The sequence below is a fragment of the Leptidea sinapis genome, chromosome 10 (genome assembly GCF_905404315.1).
Source record: "Leptidea sinapis chromosome 10, ilLepSina1.1, whole genome shotgun sequence".
NCBI classification, from domain to species: Eukaryota; Metazoa; Arthropoda; class Insecta; order Lepidoptera; family Pieridae; genus Leptidea; species Leptidea sinapis.
The window spans coordinates 3,017,379-3,043,808 of record NC_066274.1 but is presented as its reverse complement, the minus strand read 5'-3'; the positions used below and the strand labels follow the sequence as shown (position 1 = coordinate 3,043,808).

General features: G+C 32.5%; 1 protein-coding gene across 1 annotated transcript in view; it reads right to left on the bottom strand.

The window, feature by feature from the left end:
• LOC126966510 (myelin transcription factor 1-like) overlaps nt 1–26,430 on the bottom strand; it is a 366,689-nt gene that overhangs the window by 326,408 nt on the left and 13,851 nt on the right. The window contains exon 2 of the mRNA XM_050810626.1: nt 18,202–18,304. Within this exon, the coding sequence (XP_050666583.1) occupies nt 18,202–18,304 (103 nt within the window). The remainder of the gene's footprint in view (nt 1–18,201; nt 18,305–26,430) is intronic.

Here is a 26,430-nt window from a genome sequence, read left to right as displayed (position 1 = left end):
TGAACTCCTCCTAAACGGCTGGGCTGATTTTGATGATATTTTTGTGTGTTCCAGTGATTTTCAGATTGGTTTAGATTCTCAATTCGATCCATATAATATAATTCTCCTGCTCATGTGTATGTTAGTGAACTCCTCCTAACGGCTGGACCGATTTTTCAAATTTAAGACGTGTGTACAGGACAACGTCTGTCGGGTCCACTAGTTTAATATAAATTTATAATTCAATAAGGATTTTATTAAAGTATTCAATTACTTAGTACTTTGTTGGTGTACCACAGTCTTTGGTATGAACAGTCTTGATCAATATTGTCTATATTTATTTATTACTAGTTGACCCGACAGACGTTGTTCTGTATATAATAAATAAAATAATGTTTTTTATTTATTTGTCAATAATATATCATAACATCAAGAATTATTTCTTAAAATAGGCTGTTGTTGTAATGAAATTGTTTCACAGCAGAACTGTCAAACCGTGCGTCAATAAATTCTCTCATAGAAAATGTATATACAAATATGTCCATACAAAACAATTAATATCGGACGACGGGGAACAAACACATCATAGGAAAAACAAAATTGTTGTTTTTATTTAATACCGAACACTTTCATATTTATTCACCTTTAAACCTTCCCTGGACTTCCACAAATAATTCAAGACCTAAATTAGCCAAATCGGTCCAGCCGTTCTCGAGTTTTAGCGAGACTAACGAACAGCAATTCATTTATATATATATATATATATATATATATATATATATATATATATATAGATATTATTTTAGTTACTTGGTAGTCCATATGTTTTAAAGTGCCTTTATGGTTAGTAAATATTCCTAAAAAAGATAATATGATGCAATGAAAACGCAATTCTAATGTTCTTTTAAGCAAAACTTTATTTAGAATTATGTATTATATAACATTTATACCACACATTTAATTGTTGAATGAAGTATTCAACGAAATTGAAATCTTACCTGCGTCGTATCTGTAATAAACTAATAAAATTAATTAAAATATTCTTAGTCATCCTTGTAGAACTACATGATAAATAAATTACAAATGGAACTCCCAACAATGATTGGTTACAAGGGTTAGTTGACAATGTCTGGTCGTTCCGAGGCGATAGCAGAGACGAAGAACAGATGTAACTAGAGTAATATTTATGTATGTAGACATCAAGCTAACAATGAAATACCAACTTATGTGTCACCTATCTATACATACATCTACACAAATAATTAATGGTAACAAAATTAAGACTGTTCATTGAATATTTTTTTTAAGAATACTTGCTGTGTGTTCTATAAACAATACCGAATAAAAAAAGAACTTCATAGAATTTCTGTCTATTTGTCCGTTTGTTAGTATGTTCACCAGTGGTAGGCTCCTTTGCACAGGACGCCTTCTAGATTATGGGTACCGTAACGGCGCTAATTTCTGCCTTGAAGTAGTAATGTGGAAACATTATTGTTACTGACTGTTGTTTGAATCACTGGGCAATTGAGTCTAAACATCATATGTCTCAAGTTGACGAGCGCAATTGTAGTGCCGCTCAGAATGTTTGGGTTTTTCAAAAATCCTGAGCGGAACTGGATTGAAATGGGCAAGGTATCATCAATAATCATCAGCTGAACAAACTGCTAGTCTCGTTTCTTATTGTCATAAAAAAAGTATATAGACGTAACGCAAAAACTGGAAAATTTCTAATATGCTAGTATTAGAATATCACTTTGAGTAAATCGAATCAAATTAGATTTTTCAAATTTGGTTATAAATTAACATTTGTGAATTTGAATTGATATTTACCACCATTTCGGAAAAGGAAATACTATGCCAAGCAATGCAACTAAAATACTTAAATTTCATGACACACAAGGAATTTAAAATAAATTAAATTCATTAAAAACCACTAGAGTTATTCTGTATAGTCGCATTGATCCACACACACACTGAAATACAATTATATAAATAAATAAAGGTATTTTTGGGGCATTGTCATATCAACATTTGACAATATGTTACTTATCTATATATCTATTTATTATAGCTATTCATATTGTTACGGGTTTTATTATGTAAATGACACACCTTTGGTAAATAAGAACTTATATTTCTTGCACTAAATCAACTGTAGCCTTATTACACCTATTATATTTAAACTAAACTAAAGCTAAGTACTAAGACTACTTTGGACGCCAGGAGAATTTTATCCACGTTGGAGGGAATTCTACCAAAACCCAAGCTCTCGGCTGCTCAACCTCTCAGGGTACTTATGTATTCATTAAAAGGGCATTTCCATAGGCTAGGACAATAAAAAATAGTAATGTTATTTTCAGATACAAATACAAATGCCTAACTTCTATCCCAATTAGATATAAATTCTGTGCAACTTACCCCTTTCCTTGTGGTTTAATAAATATTTTTGATGGCACAAATTATTTTATTACTATAACAAAACTATAACCATGACGAACTATAATATCACATTGACGATCACAAAGGTACGTGTTACTTCATTGCACAGCTGATCGCTAATGTCAATGACCGACCGTAACATTCGTTATGAACCAATAATCGAGAAAGAAACAAAAAAAACTAAAAACGAAAATGAAGCCAGGATTCGAACCCCCGATAGACGACAGTATAACGCTTCACGATTCTATCGTCGATACCGCTAGACCACGAACGTTATGACCGAAAGTGTGAAATTATCTAATATGTTATACTCAAAGAGTCGTAATACTAATTCATAACATTCCCCCAACCTACAAAAGAAAAAAAAATATATATTTTATCTAAAATATATATATTTTATTTCTTCTATGCATCAGCCCACAGTCTTTAAATCTTTTGCATGCCAAACGCCAATCGGTTTGCCATAAGCATTATTTAGCTGAAATACATTATCCGACAATTTTTTAACAATTAGAGCTTTTTCAAATTTCGGTGCAAGCTTGGCCATAAATTTGGTTCCCGCTTTTGACAGGAATTTCGTTCGTCTCCATACTATATCGCCCTCTTTAAAGTTTGCTTTACGACGTCTTTCGTTATAAAACCTGAGACTTTTGTCATGTGCGAGCTTTATCCTTTGTTCAACCTCTCTATGTAATTTCGATCGCGATTTTAAGCTATGTAAATATTCTTCAATGTCCACACGTATCGGTTGGTTCTGCACTACGTGTTGTGTACCAACAGATTCACCAGTCAGTTTTACGGGAAAGGATGTTTCTCGGCCAAAGAATAAAAAAGAGGGTGTGTACTCAGTAGTTTCATGAACTGATGTCCGTATTGCGTGTGCAAATTCTTGCAAATGTTTATCCCATTCATTATGTTTTCTTGAATTAATGTAAGACGCTATCATTGTGCCAACAACTCTGTTTACACGTTCTGTAGGATTGCTTTGAGGATGATAATTAGGAGTATACCAAATTTGAGTGTCATATTTATGTGCGAGATCTTTGAATATTTGTGATACAAATTGCTTTCCATTGTCACAGATTATAGCTGAAACTTTGCCAAAAAGTAAGAACTGTTTCTCTAAAATTTCACAAATTTTGTCTGCTTTTCCTGTTCTCAAGGGAAACATTAGTGTGAATTTACTAAATAAACAGGTTATTACTAAAAGCATTGTGTTCAAATTCTTGCTTTTTGGAAAGGGGCCCATGAGGTCTGTTGATATGACTTGCCAAGGTCCAGTAACAGTCCTCTCTTGACCCATATGACCTAAGGGTGATTTCTGTGATACTTTCACTTTTGCACAAGTTTCACATTTCCTTACATATTGCCTAATGTCATTCAGCATATTTGGCCAAAAGTAATGTTGTTTTATCCTGAATAAAGTCTTGCGCACTCCGAAATGGCCTGCTGTAACATCATCATGACAGTGTCTTAAAATATCAGATCTCAAAGACTGTGGAATGACTAGTTTCCAGTCATTCGATTCATTGGGATATTGCTTCAAACAAATTTTCTTGTATAAAAGACCCTCTCTAACCTGCCAGTCGTTACAATTATTCTGTTCACTTCCAAATTTAGCAACTTTACTTTTATACCACTCATCCTTATGTTTATCTAATATCCTTATATTTCCCCGATCATTGTCCATAATTGCATCAACACACCTAGACAGGGCATCTGGCACCACATTACTTCTGCCTGGTCTATGAACTATATCAAAGCTAAATTGTTGTAACTTCATAGCCCACCGTCCTAATCTACCATGCGGATCTTTCATATTGTGTAGCATTTTAAGTGCACTATGATCAGTAATAACTGTGAAGTGAGTACCATCTATGTAGGGTCTGAATTTCTCAATTGCATAAACTATACTTAAAAGTTCCCGTTCGGATGTCGAGTACAATTGTTCACGGCTATTAAGTTTCCTACTTAAATAAGATATCGGTTGTTCTGCATTATTAGTTTTTTGACAGAGTACTGCGCCAATTCCTTTGTTGCTTGCATCACATTGTATTATAAAAGTTTTACTAAAATCTGGACAGGAGATGACCGGTGTTGTAGTGAGCAATGTTTTTAATTTAAGAAATGCTTTTTCTGTCTCATCTGTCCAGACAAACTTTTTGTTTTTCTTACCTTTTGTCAAATCATGAAGTGGAGCAGCAATTTGTGAAAAATTTTTAACGAATCTCCGATACCAACTAGCGATTCCGATGAACCTTCGTAATTCAGAAATATTTTTAGGTCTTGGAAAGTTCATGATTGCCGAAACTTTTTCGGGATCAGTGCGCAGACCATCTTCATCTATGATGTAACCTAAAAATCGTAAACTCGGCCTTGCAAATTTACATTTCTCAACATTTATTGTTAATCCAGCTTCTTCCAGAATATTCATTACCTGTCTCAGGATTTCTAGGTGTTCTTGAAAGGTTTTAGAGCAGACCACGATATCATCAAGGTAAGACCACACTTTACCCTCTAAGGCGTGAAATAATATGTCCATTAACCGTTGTTGCGATTGTGACGCATTTACTAAGCCAAATGGCATCACTTTGAAATGAAAAAGGCCTCTACCTGGAATTGCAAATGCGGTCTTTTCTTTGCTAGTTTCCTCAAGTTCAATTTGCCAAAAGGCGGATTTTAAGTCAAAAGTGCTAAGGTATTTTGCATTACGTAAATTATCGATAATGCTAGATATTCTTGGAAGTGGGTATGTGTCCCTTTTTGTAACTTTATTTAGCTGACGACTGTCTAAACAAAGTCTGTTGTTACCATTAGCTTTTTTAACAAGTACCACCGGTGAACACCATGGACTGTGAGACGGTTCAACCACATCTTTTTCTAACATTTCATCTAATTCGCTTTCGATTTCTTTCTTAATGACCGGAGAAAAAACATACTGTTTCTGATATATTGGTTTACTGTTCCCTGTATCTATAGTGTGCTTAATAATTTTAGTTCTACCTAAACCTGTACCTATACATTTCCGTATTTCTTCAATAATATCAGTTAGTTGTTGTTGTTGACTTTCATCTAAATCTTCTTTACTTGTTAAATGCGTTGCTTTATCTTCAATGTTGTTGACTTCTGATAATTCTTTTACCAACACTCCTTTAAATTTAAAGGAAATTTCAAAAATGTCAAAAAAGTCTTTACCTAATATCAATTTCTGTGACAAATTAGGCATAAGAAGCATAGTGATATATGTCCCTACATATGGCCCTTTGATAAAATGGTTGCAAATTTTTACAAATAATCATTATTTTTTCTGATTCAGTAATTTTGTTGGGGAGTCTATTAAACATATTTTGCATTACTGAAATAAATATGAGTACTGACTCATTTTTACCTTGTGTTCTAGCTTTTGCTTCGGTCAATAGTTCCTCTTGGTAGTAAGGAGATTGAAATGTCCGTTTAAGCAAGATTACCAGCTCATTCCAAGTACTTATAAACTCTCTATTTGCCCGAAACCAAATTAACGCATCATCCTTAAAAAAATCAATTGCATGACGCCATAAATCATCCTCAGTTGCGTTCCTAGCCTCCTGAAGTTCCTCAACCCGTTCAATAAAAGCATTCACGCTAAATTTATTGTCACCATAAAAATGGACACCCCATTGACTTATAGGTACAAGCTTGCGTACTGGTCGAGTCTCCTCGAATGAAGTGGAATTAAATAATTTAGAGTTTCGCTTTTTGCCATGAAAAGTTGGACTTTCAAAGTCCTCTTGCGCAAAACATACCTTTTTGTGTTCTAAAGAATCTTTTAAAATTTGATCTTCTTCTACTAACACTCCGTGCAATTCCTTAGACGTAGATGCCATAGGTTTCGTCATCATATTTTCTTCCTTTAAAAGATTTAAAATTTTTTTACTATCCTCACCTATGGAGTTATGTAAAGCCTCTTTCATTTCCGGAGTTATTTCCTCCCCATCCAGTATGTCGTCTTTGCCCTCTAAATCTTTTAAAGTTATAACGGCCTTATCTAATAGTATGTTACGCCTATCTCTGTCTTCCTCTTCCGTAGGCGCGGCCAATTTCAATCTGTTGACAATGTGACACAAACGAGAAACTAGACGTTTGTACAACTGTTTATCTGGCTTTTCTTTTAACTCTGAGACATAACGCATAACATTGCTTATTTTGTCTGAACAAATGTCTAGTTCTAGCCCCGGGGTGGTAATAGATGCTTGCGGTGACTTTATTTCATAAGAGACTATCATTGAGCTTTCAGCTTCTAACATTTTTTTTAAGATAATTTTAAGAGCTGAAACTAAGCCTGGATAAGTATACCCCCGACACGCAAGTTCGAATTCGACTTCATCTTTTAACAAAAATTGAGGATCCATATTTAATATACAATTAAAACAAAATACTATACAAAACTAAAATTAGTTGATTACAATAGCGGTATTGTGTACAATTGCCTTATATTATGTGTACCTAATATAACTAATGTAGAATTCTTTAATTACAAACACAAAGAAATAAACTTTTATGTTTATCCGGTAATATAAATAAGTAAATACTATCAATAATAATATTATTCGCAAAAAAAACTCAACACAATATACAGAACCACAAAATAAACTTTTCGCCAAGAGGGAACTCTAAAAGTATGTACCTACATGTACCAAACTGATTACTGTCATACATAATATTTTAATCAAAAGTAAGTCTTATATATTATCTTATTTAGATCTAAAGTCTGTAAATGTTAACAATAATTAAACAAAATAATTATGTGCCTAATAATGTAAACTAGTATCTATTAGAATGCACTATCTAACTTAATCTATCTACTTAACCTATAAGTAACCACAAGATTAGGCAGTATTATATTATAGGTAAATGCAACAAGTTAGTGTGACTTTTGTACCTAACTGCTCGCCAAATATTATTATACTAAGCTTAGGTAGATGTATGGGTAACCGCATTGAATTACTATTCTTTTTGAAATTTAATTGCATACAATACACAATATTTTACAAGTTACAAACCCACGACAGGTATAATATGCCTACTGCCACTATGTAACTGCTACAATTAACTTATGAATAATTAATATATAAATAACCAACTTATGAATTACAATTAAGTATAAGCGTTATAATATACGCAAGCGCATCAATTTTATACTTCAACTAAAGATGCGTAAATAGGTATGAACAAGTTAAGTTAAGCCGTATGTAGGTATTTAGCTGCCGTTAAGCAGCCAAAGCATAACCACGATGTCAAACATAACCCTTTAGTTTTAACGTTGGGCGCTATTCTGTTACGGGTTTTATTATGTAAATGACACACCTTTGGTAAATAAGAACTTATATTTCTTGCACTAAATCAACTGTAGCCTTATTACACCTATTATATTTAAACTAAACTAAAGCTAAGTACTAAGACTACTTTGGACGCCAGGAGAATTTTATCCACGTTGGAGGGAATTCTACCAAAACCCAAGCTCTCGGCTGCTCAACCTCTCAGGGTACTTATGTATTCATTAAAAGGGCATTTCCATAGGCTAGGACAATAAAAAATAGTAATGTTATTTTCAGATACAAATACAAATGCCTAACTTCTATCCCAATTAGATATAAATTCTGTGCAACTTACCCCTTTCCTTGTGGTTTAATAAATATTTTTGATGGCACAAATTATTTTATTACTATAACAAAACTATAACCATGACGAACTATAATATCACATTGACGATCACAAAGGTACGTGTTACTTCATTGCACAGCTGATCGCTAATGTCAATGACCGACCGTAACATTCGTTATGAACCAATAATCGAGAAAGAAACAAAAAAAACTAAAAACGAAAATGAAGCCAGGATTCGAACCCCCGATAGACGACAGTATAACGCTTCACGATTCTATCGTCGATACCGCTAGACCACGAACGTTATGACCGAAAGTGTGAAATTATCTAATATGTTATACTCAAAGAGTCGTAATACTAATTCATAACAATATATTTTTATTAATAACTAGTTACCGATAAGAACAAATATAATAGATAATAAATAAGGTAAGTAGGATTAGGCTTGCTCAAAATTTAAATCAAACGATGATCGGATTTAAATTTAAAAGCATTCATTACTTGTTTGTAAATGAGACAACACGACAAGATGTTAACAGTTAGCAACAACGATAACCAGCAGGCAAATGCGAGCGCAAACGCCAAAAGTTTGAAGCGCGCTATGAGTGCAGAAGACCCTTAATGAGGGTTAGAAATTTCGGCACATTGCGGCCCAAACCGCAGCCGGCTTCTTGGCTTATTATTAATTCTGTAAGACGTGTCCCCGATGTCCAAGACGTGCGCTGAGATTTGAGACAAAAGTCACAAGGGTGGAAGGGACGAGGGCGCGGGAAGAAGGAGGGGACCCTTATACGTGTGGTGCGTCGGCAAGTCGCAATATACTTGCGAGCTTTACAGGTGGTTTTAATAACGGTAGACACTAATGTCGCGAGATGAATACTTAATGGACGGATCGTCATCGGATCTTGAGGATCATGACTGAAGAAAGCTCCGCAAATACAGGCTTATGTATTATCAGATACTGTTTGTTCGTACCTACGTTTAAAATGTTATGTAATGTTAGCATGTATGTATACAACATATACTGGTGTCTTGCTGTGTGTTCAACAAACAATGCCGAATCCAAAATAGTACCTACGTTAAAGATTAAATTCTTTTTGATTCATTATTATACGAATATTTTAATGCAACTGACTGATGAACTTATGAGTGAGCCCAAAGAAATATATTTTAATTTTATCACACATATTAACAAATATAACAGTTAAATACTATTGCATTGATGGCTGGTTTTTATCTCTCCATTTTGTTGAAACAATTTCTATTCAATTGAAAGAATCCTATTTTATTAATGTTATATCTTGTTTAAGATTTATTATTATCTATTATACCAACATAAAGTAGTTGTTTACATACATTCCAATTTTGTATAATTGGACAAATTTAATAATATCTATAAATAAAGCTTTCGAGTGAAAAAAATCCAAAACGACCCATGAAAGTTCTGATATAATAAACATTAAATATAACCACTTTCTTTTTTTAAGTCAGATGATAACTAGTAATATAATATGTTAGTAACTTGAAAATGTTAATTTTGTTTCTCTCAGATTTACATCGTTAAGTACCAACATTACTAAACTCCAGTAAAATGTCCAAGTCAAAAGTTACACTTATTTTATAGACACTTTAGTGCTGTGTAAATTCCTTTAAGATAGCTTCCGTGTTCGCTTTCAAAAACTCGTTAGGCGGTTGGCATTTTGCGGTGGAGGGGTCACGTTTTAGGATGCTCCGTTCCAAAACCTCAAGACAAAATGCTACGCCGAAGTTTCCAAGACGCTAAATTAATGAGATCTTAGTATCAATGTCAAAAGTATAGGATAACATCAAGCTTAGTAATTATAAATGAACAAATTATGTTTACTTCAGTCTCGTTAAGTAACAAATAACTCTATTTCGAGTACATTTATGACTTAATGCCTTTATATCAAATGAAATCAAAATCACATTATTCATATAGGACAAGAAATTGACACTTATGAGTCTCAAAAGTTTTTTCTTTTTACATTTACCAACACTTCGGTTAAGGTTGAGCTTTAATGAAAAGAAGCTTCATCGTTTACAAATTATTATACGCTTTATGTGGATTAGCTTCACCTGTATGTTTGTATGTATGTTTGTAACCGACTTCTTTGGGCACGATTTTGACCCACTTTAAACGGCTAGATGTCGTTCAAACTTTGTAGATTTATCGAGGACCGATGACATTACACTAATTTGATAAAATTATTCAATTTTTCAATTTGCAAAATATGATTTTTGTTAATTTATATAATTTTCATCTATCGACTATCGATAAGGCAGGAATTGATGTTAAAGTACTTAATAATTTAACTAAAAACTGAGAAATAAATAATAGTTAAAAAAAAACTAAAAAGCACGCTTTATATAAAATTCAACTAATTCAAGTAATTATTACTTACACCCCACGCTTTTTTTTTAAATAAAATATTTTTTTTTACACTATTTTCAATTTAAATTTATTTTCTATAGTTGAATTTTATATAAAGCGTGCTTTTTAGTTTTTTTAACTATTATTTATTTTAATTTTAATATACTCGTATGTAATTTGATGCAACAACGGCAACACGGGTAAGTCAAAAAATATATTATATACTTATTACAGTCTATATATTTAGTGAGCATATAAGCGATACACATTTTTTCTTAATTCTTTCATTATTCTGCCTGTCTAAAGCCAAACAACTGAGAGATTTTGTCTTTAAGTCTTGGGTTAGTTGTATTCGTTTTTACGACTTGAGTCAACTGATGTACAGTTTTAAAGACAGTAACAAAATACACTTGATCACGATTTACATACCGAGGCACATTTTGGTGTACGAATCGGATTCCTGACGTAACGTGGGACTGTTCAAATTTCCCTTTCCGATACAACGTTCAGTGGCGAAATTAATTGGCTGCACGTGTTGAAACCATAAAAAATATCAATACACTATCACGGCAGACACAATAATAAATAAATTATATATTCAAATATTGAGTATAATGTACTAATTAAGAGTCTTAAGCACGATATAACTTTATTTATATTAGTGTTTCTGATAAGCGTCCAAAAGCTCAAAGAAATATTGGCAATCACCGATAATATCCACCATGAATCGTGCAGCTAGCATTTATCTAGAATTGGTCATGTGGGAACAATAAAACGCTAAATGGTCCATCCTAACTTATTGCAAGACACATTGCACCTTTACGTCGATGTAATCGCTTTCTTTCTTGACTATTTCAAGTTCGGGACGCCTGTTGAATATAAGTAACTGCTTTATCTATTTTGATTATATAAGAGAGGAAATTGTTTATGCTTTGTGTTTTATTCTACAGATGGAAGAAGTAGACAAAGTATTTATTCAAATCTTTTGTACACAAACTTGGCAAGGCGAAGTGGTAGGAGAGCTAAGTAGTGAGGAGCGCTGGTTTGACGAATTTAAAAAGAATGCTGGAAGTGATTGCAAAATCAAAGGACTAATTATTTTTTATCTGGGAACTCTTAGAGGAGACCTGTTAAATTTATTATAATATGTATTTAAGTTTTTATAATTTCGTTTGAACTATAAACTGATGCTTGATAAAATGTAAGTAAAGCAAAAAAGGCTTTATATTTATTATTTCATAAATAATTCCTGGGTAATTCTTAATAAAGTCAAATTATAATCACTTCGAAAACAAATGACCCACTGAGATGGAAGAAACTGCTCAAGGAAATTTCCCAACATTTTTTGGGCTCCTTTTAATTTATTAAATTAAAACGATTTATACAGTCTTGTGCATACATAATTACTAAGTATATTCATAATCTGCCTAAGACTGACTTATCATTTTGATATATTATACTTATGTATAAAATCAAAATTAAACTACTAAAACATTAATTATAGATTAAATGATTACCAATTAATAAAACTATAGCAGCTAAGATAATTTGTACCTGCTAAGTTATGTTTATTCGTTTTGAGTCATACATCCATTTCAACTATTGTTAATTTAATTTATATGACGTATTATTAATTAATTGTTAGCATTAATTATAACCTTTGTTGTTTTTTAGATGCTAAGTTAACCTAGTTTGTACATAAATAATATATTATATGATAAATAAATTAAAAAATATATATACTTTTCTGTAACATAAATATATAACTGAAAGCATTATATTTATTTAATCCAAAACAAAATTAGATTTTCACTTAATAATGACTCACATTAATATATGACAAGAATTTTTGGTGTATAGTCACATAAATTATTTAAATACAGTACAAAGATATTATGCTTTTAACAATGACTCTATATACATGAAACAATTGTATAATTCCACCATATGGATACATAATAAATAACAATTAGTAGAAGTTTCAATCGGGGCAGTGCGTCGTGTCCGGTCTGTAAATTATCGAGGCGAGAGGTTGAAATTGTCGAAAAGAAATATTGCTCCTACGATATATTTGTTCTGCTAGGGACGTGACTTCACTGAAAACTCTCGATGTCGATAAAAGTAGAATATCACTTATTTTTATGTGATTGAGAAATGATAAATTTTGGATAATAAACTGATATATAATAAGAATCATATTATAGGGCATTTCCTTCAAGCACGCGATTATTTTTTATAAGCAAATAAGTGATACTCGCAGCCAATTACTATGTAGTGCTGGTCAGAATTCTTAAGAAATGTCAAGTCTTAAAGTCATTTGCTACGGCTTCCGTGAAACTGAAAAATACATAGTGCTGATTACTTCTGCTTGGTGCCAGAAAAAAGCATCGGTATGGTATCCATCTACCTGACATATCTGTGTTGAGAAGCCCCTACTGTTAAGCATATGAACAAACCATACCCTTCCTCATCAGAATTGATATTATCATAATTCATTGTTTGGTTTTTATTACAAAAATAATTCTTTCGGTTTAAATGTTACTTTTCTCACGGGCCAGTATTTTCATTATATAATTAATAACTTTGATAGTAAATAATCAGTGATGCAACTTTGGATGAGGGCAGCACAGGACCGATCGTCGTGGAGATCTGTGGGAGAGGTGATGATGATGATGATGATCGGTGATGGTTAGCCCCACCTATCCTTAAAGCGCCTGAAGTATTATTAAGGTACCTACTCGTATAAAACTTCATGATTTAATCAAATTTTTGTAAAATTTAAATATAATTTACTTTATTAAACTTATTTCAATCGTTATGTTAATGTTATCGCTACTTTGTCACATCACTACGTCATCGTCAGGCGACTGTAACTGTTTAACAAATCGGCGCGTTAGAGTGCGGACCACCCGCTTACTACTTAATTACTTAATACTTGCCGGATTAACGGCAGATTTATTGCACAAGAGCCTTTTATTGGTCGCATTCTTCAACAACAACACAACATTTTCTTTCGCTTACAATATTGTAATATGACTGCATACCTACCTAAAATTATAATATGCTGAGAGAGCAATAATAATGAGATATGAATTCTGGAAGTATAAAATCAGATAATATTTAATAATCATGCAAGAATATAGCCACTCAATTAAAATACTCTTAAAATATGTAAAAATCCAAATGATATGTAACCTTTAATCACAAAAAAGAATTAAAACTTTTCTAGGTATATTTTATGTTACTGACCGCTTGAACGGCTTATTAGAAACAATTTAGTCAGGCATCCATGGTTTGTTCCATTTTTGGAAATAGAAAAAGGAAAACCTTCTTTCTTCGCTTTTTCTACTGATTTTGCGGCAAACGAACATCAAATTGGAATTTTGTGTGAAATAAATTTTGTTAAAAATGGGCAAAAATAAAAGTTGTGACGCTTCAACTAGAAAAATAATTGTTAATTTGCATTTCGATAAAAAGTGGACGTACAGGAGAATACTGAAAATTTGAAATGTTCTGCAAGGAAAGTTTTTAATGCTATTGACCATTATAGAAGACACAGAACTATCGAAAACGTTCTTAGAATGACTCGACCGATAAAAACATCGACCAGAGAAGATATGCAAATCGTACGTGTTGCTAAACATGACCCATTTAAGGCTTAACAAGATTAAAAGTAAAAGTTTTTCGCCTGATGATCCCAGAAACGTCTCGTCAAAACTGGTACGCCGAAGATTAGTAGAAGCTAAGTTGTTTGGAAAGGTTTCTCGAAAGGTACCGTTTGTTACCAAGAAACACCAATTGAAGCGTTTATTATTGGGGAAAAATATGTTCATTGGTCGGTACGAGAGTAAAAAAAAGGTGTTGTTTTAGTTTTCATTTCCAAATAAAAATTGTTTCTGCAAAGTATCTTGTTCAAGAAGTGTTTCTAATTATATGTCCACGATTGTATACCTAGTCTCGCTGAATTTGCTTGCTGAATACTGAGAAAAAGAAAAAAAATCTATTGCAAATAACATTTATTATTTTTACAATAGTTTAATACATAAATATAAAACAATTTTAAATATAAAAAGCTTATTCGAAGTGGTCTTCATTGGCTGGAATACAGTTCTTTAAGCGTTGAGGCCAGTTATCAATAGAACGCACTCTTTCCAAAGGGAAATTCTTCACTGCCAATCGTACGGATTGTTGTAGGGACTCCAAACTATCATGGCGCTTAGAACAAGCCATACTCTCTAAAATTGACAATAAATCATAATCCAGCGGACTAAAATCGGTTCTAGATGACGGCCAGTCTTCAGCTCTGATGGAGTCTGAAACGTTCGTTTCCTATAAAGACTGCGTAGACCGAGCTTTATCACCCGGCACTGAGTCTTGCTGGAAGGACCATTCTTGGTTATTGAGCATGGTGTTGTTAAGGGGTTTCACTACCTTCTTAAGAATGGTATTTTAATACACTTGTGCTAATCGACTAATTGGGAAGCTTCCTTCGAGCTTTGAGCATAAATGCGGTCATTTTGTGACATGTAGTGGTGGTATAACTATCATCTGATCAGACGTGTAGTGGTGGCATAGCAACCATCTGATCAGACGTGTAGTGGTGGCATTACTACCATCTGATCAGACGTGTAGTGGTGGAATAACTACCATCTGATCAGACGTGTAGTGGTGGTATAACTATCATCTGATGAGACGTATAGTGTCGGCATAACTACCATCTGATCAGATGTGTAGTGTCGGCATAACTACCATCTGATCGACGTGTAGTGGTGGTATAACTACCATCTGATCATACGTGTAGTGGTGGCATAACTACCATATCATTAGGCGACTAATCAGAGAACGCTTCAACATCTGGGGCTTAAATTTCCCCAAAACAATCTGGTTCAGAAGGCAACGGGAAGCAACGGCAATTTTGTTTCGTAAAGTTGCAACTTCATGATATCAAGAGCGTATCGGCTAAGAAGTAGAATAATAAATTGATAGTTCAATTGATTGAAGAAAAAATATTTTAAATTCGAGTGCAAGATTGACACATACTGACTAACAAAACTAGTTAAATAAAGGCTTGTAGAAACTAACTTTCATTGCTTTCAAATCAAATACAAAGTCAATTTTTATAATCTAATATTTAATAAATTAATGCTCTCATATCATATATCGTAAGAAATCGGGTAATATGCTTAGAGTTTTTGTTTTTGAATTCACTCTATGCAAAATTGTTTCTCGTACAAAACGAGGCAAATACTTACAGATTTTATAATCAATCACCTTTTTATTATATTAAATAAAAGCGACTGATAGCACTTTACACTATCTAAAGAATGTCTAGAGAAAGTTTTAATGTTATTTATAGCTCAATAAAAACCAGTAAAACTGAAGTTGTATCCGTAACTACTAAATTTTGCAATCTCCAACACATTCAACACAATATCGTAATAAAAGCCATAGTTCCCCTAAGCCTATCAATCGTAAAATGTCTGAATATGTGTGGACAAAACGGTGCAAGCTTGGACAGGGAGTTTGCTCAACAAGGCATCAGCAATCCGTGAAAAGAAACCCTTTTTCTATGAAAACGAACCTGTAGATCAAATTATGGATGCGACTAACTTAATACACTAAATAATTGTTTTTTTATTATTATTATGGTACGTTATACTAACGACTTCCAAATGCAGTAGTTCGACATTACCAGTGTTTTTTCGATTAAGAATTTGATAAGGCTTACCTGTTTATAATATTAATAACATATATTTTGTTCCGCAGTAAATCATATTTATGTAGGTATTAACTATTTTTAATTATTCGCATAAATATTACCAATATAGCAAGTGTTAAATATTAAAGTTATAAAAATCCATTTATAATTTTAATAGTAGAAATTATGTTACACGTCATGTACTTAATAATAAAAGAAGCCCGCTGAGTTTTCGTACCCGTTGTGTGATTTGAAACCCTATTTTGATTAGAAATATTTAAATTTGAAAGAGGAATATCCATACCATTCTTTCCTAAAGGCTTAATGGAAGGTCAATAATACGTTAGTGGGAGGTCAGTACAGGATCAAAGCAATCGTCCGACAAATAAATAGTTGATTTCGCTTTGTAAATAAATACTGAAAGGGCAATAGGAATAGTTTCTGAAAGAATGCGATAAAAGGGAGCATTGCTATTGCTAACTAATGTCTATAGAGGAACTTTTTTTTTTAAATATGGAATTCTAGGTATTTCTAGTTATACAACTTACATGAAAAATAGCAATTCACGATATTATTTTTGGAAGTAATGAAAAGTATTTAATAATTTGAACCTCTATTTTGTAAAATAATTTGTTCTGTAGCTCTTTAAAAATGTTTGCTTATTACATACCTTCATTCAATTGAAATTATATTTGTTCTCCAATCAAACAAATATTAAAAGGTGAATTCATAAAAGTAGAAGTACTCTACTGAATATACCTCTAGAGTAATATGATTTGGTAATAATAGAAAGCTATTTTATTAGAATTTGTGTAATTAACATTACCTTCATTGAAACGAATTATCAAGATTTTTAAATTTAATACAATTTCCGCGCATTAGAAAACATTAGAACTTACAATTCACAGAACGCATTAACAAAATATGATTTATTTCGGGTTTTTGGTGGATTTCAGGACAGCGCCATCTATGTAAGGGTTTGTGAACAAATAGAAACTCGAAAGGTCTACAGAGTTTTCGTGGAGAAAACAACCACGGCTAGGGTGAAATTCGAAGCTTAGATTTGATTTCTTGTCAGAAATGGTAAGGGTTGTTTCAATAAACAAAAAAATATAATAACATATTTAAGAGCATAAAAAATATCATTAGCTCATCAATAATAATTAAGTAATTAGCACGTGTCGAGCCATACCATAAAGTTTTGATTTCCAAGTGGGAACTAAAATGTATTTTAAAGTGTGCAGAGGCCTCTAGTGGCAAAGGCGACGCTGTCGCAGCAACTGAAATACATTTTCATCACAGGCAATACTCGAGATAACTTGAACTCTAAATATTACTAGCTGTGTCCACTAACTACTTTGTCAGTGTGCATTTGTGTCCATATATTGTCTGATATTAATATTTGCACGTTAAAATGGCTGACAGCACTATAGTGGTGTATTTAAAATGGGCGCTTGGCAAAAATTTCGGGCTTACATGCCCCCTTCTGCTCTCCCTTTTCTGTAGGTAACCCCTGATAACGTTATGAGCAAAATTACATGATGATCGGTAATGGCGCAAAAGTGTAAAAAACAAACTTACGTTCGAATATTTAATAAGGAATTTGCAACCTTTTACCTATTTTGCAGCTGCCAAGCACATGACCAAGTTAATGAAAATTTTTGTTTTAAATTAAGTTCGCGGCAGATAATAAAATTATTTCATTACAAAACTATGGTGATTTTTTTTCGATTCGTTTATGTATTCACTTACGAAACACTATAAGTAATATATATTCGACGTGTGTAATTTTTATAAAAATTCTATTATAATTAATTTGATTTACAACATTATACATTGTATCCTTGAGACGGAATTCTGTGAAATATATATAATCATGTTTGCTTAGTACATAGCTAATTGATGGCAAGTTTTATTGCATAATAAATAACGCTGTTATATAACTTTTACAATCATTCAAGAATAACCTAGTTAGGTAAATCCAATATGACTGTATTGCCTTTATTTAAATTTGTATTGCGATTCAAAGAATAATGTATAAGTATGTACTTACCTTGAGGGTGGGTGTATTCACGTTGGGGCCAGGAGAACTGGACGCGTTTGGCAGCTGCAGTAGGTTACGAATGCTGTATCCCTGGCGGGCGTTGAGTGACTTGCTGTTGACAAATAAAAAAGTTAATTGAAGTGCTATTCTTTATATTTATTAAAGAATGCGCTCTTAATACAGATAAAGCTACGTTATTGAAGTGAAACTTCTTTAGCCGCCTTGGGCACTTTTTGATTGGGGATGATCTTATGGGTTCGCGTCACTGACATGCTCTTGACTTAAATAATTAATTAAATAAATATTAATAAATAGAGTAAGACACTGTTTAAACGGGTGAAATCTCGTGAATTCGCGTCATAGAAATGCTTATAGCAGTATAAATGACATTTTTTACAACATTAGTGCTGTTTATATCATATAAATGGTGAGTGGTACATTGTTGAAATAGTGTGGTTATTTGAATAATATATTATTGAAAATAAATTTGAAATGAATAATTTAATTGTTTTTAAAAAGTTCAAAGTTTTCACTTCTATCAGCAGTCTCTTCAACTGCCAAATTTTTTAAATCAATTAACTAAATTTATTGAAGTAGGCATTACTTTGCGGAAATCCATAATCATCCAAATGTTTTGAGTTTTCTTTAGTTTTAATTCTCTCGGTTAGACTCGCCAAAATCTGTCTCGTGCCAGATTTTTTTCTCGTTTGGACAGTTGATGAATTCATCAGGACAATTTAATGAAAATAAATTTAGCCTTTGGATATTTCCGTCTTTTTTTTTAATAGTTAATAATACATAATAGCACGTAGCACATACATAACCTACTACGTAATATGAACATATTAATATTTATTTTTATATAGTTATTGTTGTTATGTGAGTCCATTTAGGAGGCTCCTTTGCACAGGATGCCGGCTAGCTTATGAGTACCACAACTGCGCCAATTTCTGCCGTGAAGCAGTAATGTGCAAAAATTACTAAGTTTCGGTCTGAAGGGCGCCGTAGCTAGTGAAATTACTGGACAAATGAGACTTAACATCTTATGTCTCTAGATGACGAGCGCAATTATAGTGCTGCTCAGAATTTTTGGGTTTTTTCAAGAATCCTGAGCGGCACTGCATTGTAATGGGCAGGGCGTATCAATAACTATCTGTTGAACGTCTTGCTCGTCTCGTCCCTTATTTTCATTAAATAAAAAAATAAATGATAAGTTGTGATAGAAAAAATATTTATAAGTAAACATGTACAAACTCACCCCGTGACAACTTATTGAAATCAAAACAAATCAAATCAAAACAGTTTATTGAAAGTAGGTATTTCAAAATACACTTTTTCACGTCAAATAATTACAATAATAATTTATACGTCATCTTTAGAAAATACAAATAATATGTATATAAAATATAGCTGGCTCCTTCTCATGTCCAAGTTACGTCAGTTGGTGCTGGGGGGCTGCTGCTTCTTTGTGCCGTTTGGTGTCGAGACACCGTGGGGCCCAGAGGCGCGGGAAATGTTCAAAATACTATCTTCGCGCCTCATTAAGGCTACTGGAAACCCAAAAGCTGGCAGCTATTTCGGTCAACGGATCAGCCTTGCTATCCAACGCGGTAATGCTGCCAGTATTCTTGGTACGCTTCCACGTAATGATAGTTTTAATTTTATGTAGTCGTAGTATTGTAAATATTGTTATAAAATATAGCAATGTCATTCATTACAAATTAAATTAAAATTTATACAATATCGATACAGACTACACTCATTAATATCAAACTTATATATTAAAAACCAATCAAGGGCACTTGAGAGCAATATAGGTATGATATTGTTAGGACCAAGCATTCTTGTCATTAATATAATCAACTACCTTATAATAAGCTTTCTCAATAAGTTTACTTTTAACATGAGATTTAAAACTATTTAGCGTTAAGCAAGTTACGTCATCAGGAATTTTATTAAAAAATCGTAAGCAGTTTCCCATAAACGAGTTGTTCACTTTTGTTAATCTAAAACAGGGATTAACTAATTTTTGCTTATTTCTTATATTTACATTATGTACATCACTTCTCTTTTCAAATTTTTTAATATTTTTATATACGAACATAATATTTGAATAGATATATAGTGAGGCTACTGTGAGTAAATTAATTTCTTTAAATTTCTGTCTAAGAGAGTCTTTTGAACCCAACTGAAAAATTGAGCGTATTGCCCTTTTTTGTAACACAAATGTATTGTTTATATCAGCCGGACATGTGGGGACATGAGGATACCATATTACATGACACTATGGAAATAACTATAATACACAAGACGTGCATGCATACGAAACATGCAACTAATATCATAAATAATTCATCTTTTCATTTTATATCGCTAGTTTCGTAGCCCCACCTCGATGGCTGTTTCATTAAAACTTAGCGAAGTCTCCGTTCTAACTTAACTTTCCAAGTAAAATTAATCGAAAGGTGCTAAAAACTTCGCAACTTCCCGCTAATTCCATATAATTAAGCACTTAGAGTTGCAGCTCTTGGAGCTCAAAAATGCAATTTAAGTGTTGTTTTGACCTCTCCGAGCTCAAAGACTCATATCTCATTTTTGAATTTTATTACAATTAACAAACTTTATATTAATTTAAACAAATCTTGTAACTATATTTAAAATACTAAGACTACATAAAATTAAAACTATCATTACGTGGAAGTGTACCACGAATACTGGCAGCATTTCCGCGTTGGATAGCTAGGCTGATCCGTTAACCGAAATAGCTGCCTTTCTTGTTCTTTGGAAGCAGCAGCCCCAGCAGCAAGAGACGTAACTTGGACATGAGAAGGAGCCAGAGTGTGGACGCAAGTCGCGTCCCACACCAGCGCCCTTCGTCGTGCCCAAGGCACCAGCGTCATTTCATCCATTAACAAATTATAATAAACATAATAAGTATTTTGTAATTGTAAGAAATGGAAATATATTTTATATTTGTATTGTATATGTGATATTAAATGACCATTAGATAAAAAGAAATAACAAAAAAACAACCGAAATCAAAAACACTATTCCAACATATATATTATACTAGCTGACTATTGTTTTGCCATATAAAGTATAATTCACGCGATAGTTTTATAAGTAATAAAATATTGCCTATATTATAGCCTGTACATCATTTTGTTCTATTGTCAATAGTTTTTGCAGCGCACGCAAAAATAGGTTTTCGATTTTACACCTTGTGTTACAAAATAGCAATTTTATTACGGATCCCTAATTTTGAAAAAAAAAAAACATAGCCTATAGCCTTCCTCGATAAATGGACTACCCAACACTGAAAGAATCATTCAAATCGGACCAGTAGTACCAGAGATTAGCGCGTTCAAACAAACAAACAAACAAACAAACACTGCAGCTTTATAATATTAGTATAGATAATATGCACTAAAAAGTATAAAAATATTTTTATGCAATCTAATAAATTAATCTTATTTTTGTTATTACGATTATTGCTATTTTTGGAATCGGTGTCCTTCCGCCGCGATCCGCTCTCGCCTCTCACCTCCTCACGACTCAAGCACATCTCACCTATAACTATGTATATAGTTACAAACCTATCTTGGATGACACCGACTCCAAAAATGACAATAATCGTTACTCGAATTAGATTTATTAATTAGATTGTATAAAAATACGCAATAATTTTTACACTTTTTAGTGCATATCTACTATATCTATTGTTTTGGAACAGTGTTTATGTTTAACTCAATATCGCGCCAATGAATTTCGATAATTCTTATACTATTCGATATACTTCAGAGGTAGTTTGGTTGGGTTCTGATTATGGAATCCATGACAAAGTAACGGAACTCTTCAATTCTTAGGAGCAAATAAAGGATACTCCACCGAATCTTTTTTATGCTAGTAGAATATTTAAGTCACCTACCGTAGCGTAGTTATGGTGAAGTAATTGTCATTGTCGAATATGATGATCAATGGAACTCCTTAACGACTTACAGTAAGGGTGCGTAATTTTATAACTGTCTGTAATCAAATTGCAAAGCGCTTACGTTCATTGCTGCATTGAAAAATTCAGTATATCTACACATATTTATACAAATTGCATATAAATTGCAACAAAAATCAACCGACTTCAAAAACACTATTCCAAAACAATAGATATAATATGCACTAAAAAGTACAAAAATAATTGCGTATTTTTATATAATTTAATTAATTAATCTAATTCTAGCTATTGTAATTTAATATTTTTGTCTAATTGTTCGTTTGGTGATTTTTCAGCGTTTTTGTTAGTTAAAAAACCGAGTATTCTTGGTTTGATAACTCCCTCTGATACACTTGATGATCTTTGTATCCTTGTTTGAGTTGATTTTCTGATCATCCGGTGACGTTGGCAGTGTTCTTTTCTTCGTGTCTGATGCTTCTGCGTTTTTGTGGTGTATATAAAAGATATATGTACATAAATTATTCAAGTCTATAGCATAAGGTTTTATACGAAACCTCAGAAATTTACAGGAAAGAAGCCATAGTAGACTGAATTACTAGAACTGTCAATAAAACGTTTTATTTTGTTGTGGCCATTTTATTAACTTTTAACTTTAACAAACATAGCAGCTTTGTTCCACATCGAAAGCACGTACCTATTTACTAAGGGTTGCTCTACTGTCACCAACTTAGCGGCTTTTACAGACCATATATTACGTGCAATAGACGATAACTGTCAGGTAGACACCATATACACTGATTTTGAAAAGGCCTTCGATGGTGTTGACCACCAAATAAAAAAAGTTAGAATAAAGTTAAGTTAAGATCTGATAAAGTTAGAATCTTTAGGCATACACGGTGACCTTCTCATTAAATCAGATTAAGATCAGATTTTATAGCGATACCTTCTGGAGCTCCACAAGGCTCCTTGCTTGCACCGTTATTATATGGTGCGTATATCCACGACTTTATGCTGACTACATAAAAATCTACATGACAATAAAGACTGTTGAGGATTGTAGATTGCTGCAGGATGACCTGAATAGACTTGCAAATCATTACAGGTATAATAGAATAATTACTATTAACATTATAAAATGCAACCAAACCACATTTTCGAGAAAACTTAATAAAGTTAAATATAACTATAAGCTTAACAACTCTGTTATTCCCAGGACAGACATACTGTTAAAGATCTAAGTGTACTCCTTGATACTAAACTGGCATACACACAACACATAAATGCTTCAGTCAACAAGGCGTATATAAGTCATGGTTTTGTCATCCGTACAAGTCAACCAATTTCAGATATTGCATGCATCAATGATAGTTCATATAACGCATTTGTTCGCAGTCACCTTGAGTACTGTTGTTCAATGTGGAACCCGCATTATGTGGTACACCAGAAAAATGTTGAACGAATACAAGAAAAAATCATATCGTCACCTTGAATAACACTCGCAGTATAAAGGCAAAAACTACTTAAGCTCGTGTAGGCATTTCAAACTATCAACTCTTAAAGATAGAAGGATAATATCAGATATGTCCTTACTATACGACATCTGTCACGGCACCCTAGATAGTCCTGAACTATTAAATACTATCCTCAAACTAAGTGCGCCAACACGCCGCACCCGCCATACGATCATGTTTCTTGTACCACACTGTCACTCGAGATACTCTCAAGTCGTCTAACGAGCCGCCTTCCCCACCTCTATAAGTCTTTCCCAGGCTTAGATATTTTCGACCGTACCCAAAAATAAATTTATTCTGAATGTTAAATATATATTATTTAACAATAATGACATCAGCCAAACTACCTATATTATTAAAAAACACTCATAATAACAACATACTAACACAACATAATATTATGCGCACATTTTTTTTCCTTTCTCTCTTTGCTATGTTTATTTTATCTCGAATAGATTATTTATGAATTTATGATTACTTTTTGTTGTTTTGCCTATCTATACTTATATTATAAAGCTGCAGTGTTTGTTTGTTTGTTTGTTTGAACGCGCTAATCTCTGGTACTACTGGTCGGATTTGAATGATTCTTTCAGTGTTGGGTAGTCCATTTATCGAGGAAGGCTATAGGCTATGTTTTTTTTTCAAAATTAGGGATCCGTAATAAAATTGCTATTTTGTAACACAAGGTGTAAAATCGAAAACCTATTTTTGCGTGCGCTGCAAAAACTATTGACAATAGAACAAAATGATGTACAGGCTATAATATAGGCAATATTTTATTACTTATAAAACTATCGCGTGAATTATACTTTATATGGCAAAACAACGTTTGCCGGGTCAGCTAGTATAATATAAAATCACTGTTGGCCAATGTTTTGTGCTATATTACCTAGAATTATCTAGGTGCTTGTAGATTTTATATATACATAGTATTTTAAATTGCTTAATACTTAATATGTATTAAACTAACACACTGTAAAATTAATATTCAAATTCAAAATTCAAAAACACTTTAGTCATGTAGGTCACGGAAATGACACTTATGAATGTCAATAAAAAATTAAAAAAAAAATAAAAATATTGTTTCATATTGAATTTACTTCGTAAAGGGTTGAGGTAATGAGAAGAAGTAGCAAGAAACTCATTGCCACTCTTTTAAGTCAAGATTTACATTTTAATTGTTTAACAAAGATACTCAAATGTCAAAAACTGAAAGGCTTACACGAATAAGTCAAAAAAAGAAAAAAAAAGTAAATTAACACTTAAAAACACAAGAATTAATCCACACATACCGTAAATAAATAGAGGCATTTAATAAATGTTATTTGCAATAGAAAATTATGTTTTTTCTTTATTTCAGTATTTATGGCAAGACTTACTTCAATAATGAAGAATTATAATGCAAGTATACACTTTCAATAATTAATATCTAGTTGCGTTATTCTTAGTACATCTAATACAAAGATAGAAATAGAATTTTTCCAAGTAAAATATTTCTCTTTACTTAAAGTGAAATAGTATAAAATGAATCCGTTGAAAACATATGTAACATAAAGATCTCTTTGAGTTCGTGTAGTGCTTGCCGACCCTATTTCCACCGAAGAAAACCTATTTCCTATTCATGAATCCAGTCCAATAAAATTGAACGTACTGTTAACAGTTCTTTGTATTAACAACTCACGTAAGCAGAATGGATACAACTATTTACACACTGACAACTATAAGTTGGTGCAAAAATTTGAACTTATTATATATTTTTTATATTTGGAAAATCTCGGCTCTATAGAAATGAATGAATTTTACAACGAGGAGATATTGATTGTCAATTAGTTTATATACATCGCAATTTTGGGTGCAAAAAGTTACTCATAGACACGAACTAATTTTTCCAAGTTTCCATTTTATCATAATGTACGTTAGCTGTGGCTTTATCAAATCAAATCAAATTAAAATCACTTTATTCATGTAGGTCACAAAAATGACACTTATGAATGTCAAAAAAATATTTTTCTTATTGAATCTACCGCTACTTCGTAAAGGGTTGAGCTAATGAGAAGACGTATCAAGAAACTCATTGCCACTCTTTTATATCAAGATTTACATTTCCATCGATTTACAAATTATTTCAGTTATAATATAATATGTAAAATGATGCATCAAACATATTCAAACGTCAAATAGTCAATGCCTTACACGAGTAAGTCAAAAAAGTAAATGTAAATTAATACAAAAGTTATTGAGTACAGAAGCTGCTTCATTCACACACACCATAAATAAATAAAGGTATTCTGTGAGCATTTTATAAGCGATTATAATTAAAAAATATATATAATAACTTTTAAGAATCAGGAACCGAGTCTCCGGCAACAGGATCATCCTAACACCAAGCAGCGCCCATTCACGAGATTGACGCATGAGCCAGCCATCGCCTCCCTCAACCATATTTTATTTAAGGGGACGACCCGCCCCATGTCGCCGCCACAAGCAGTGATATTCAAGCGAGCATGACGAAACTTATTACGAGAACTCAAACAAACAACAATAAAATAGTCCTAATCTACATATCATGTAATACTCACCAAATACCTCTACTTACAATTTGACAATGCTGCTTAAACTTGTAATTAATATTATATTTTTACTAACAGTAATCAAAAGCTCAATCCTTTAGGGTAATCAAATCAAAATCACTTTATTCATGCAGGTCAAGCAGATGACTTTTCTTTTTTATATCCACCGCCTATCAGATTGTCCATCGACCCTAGAGCAAACAGCTAC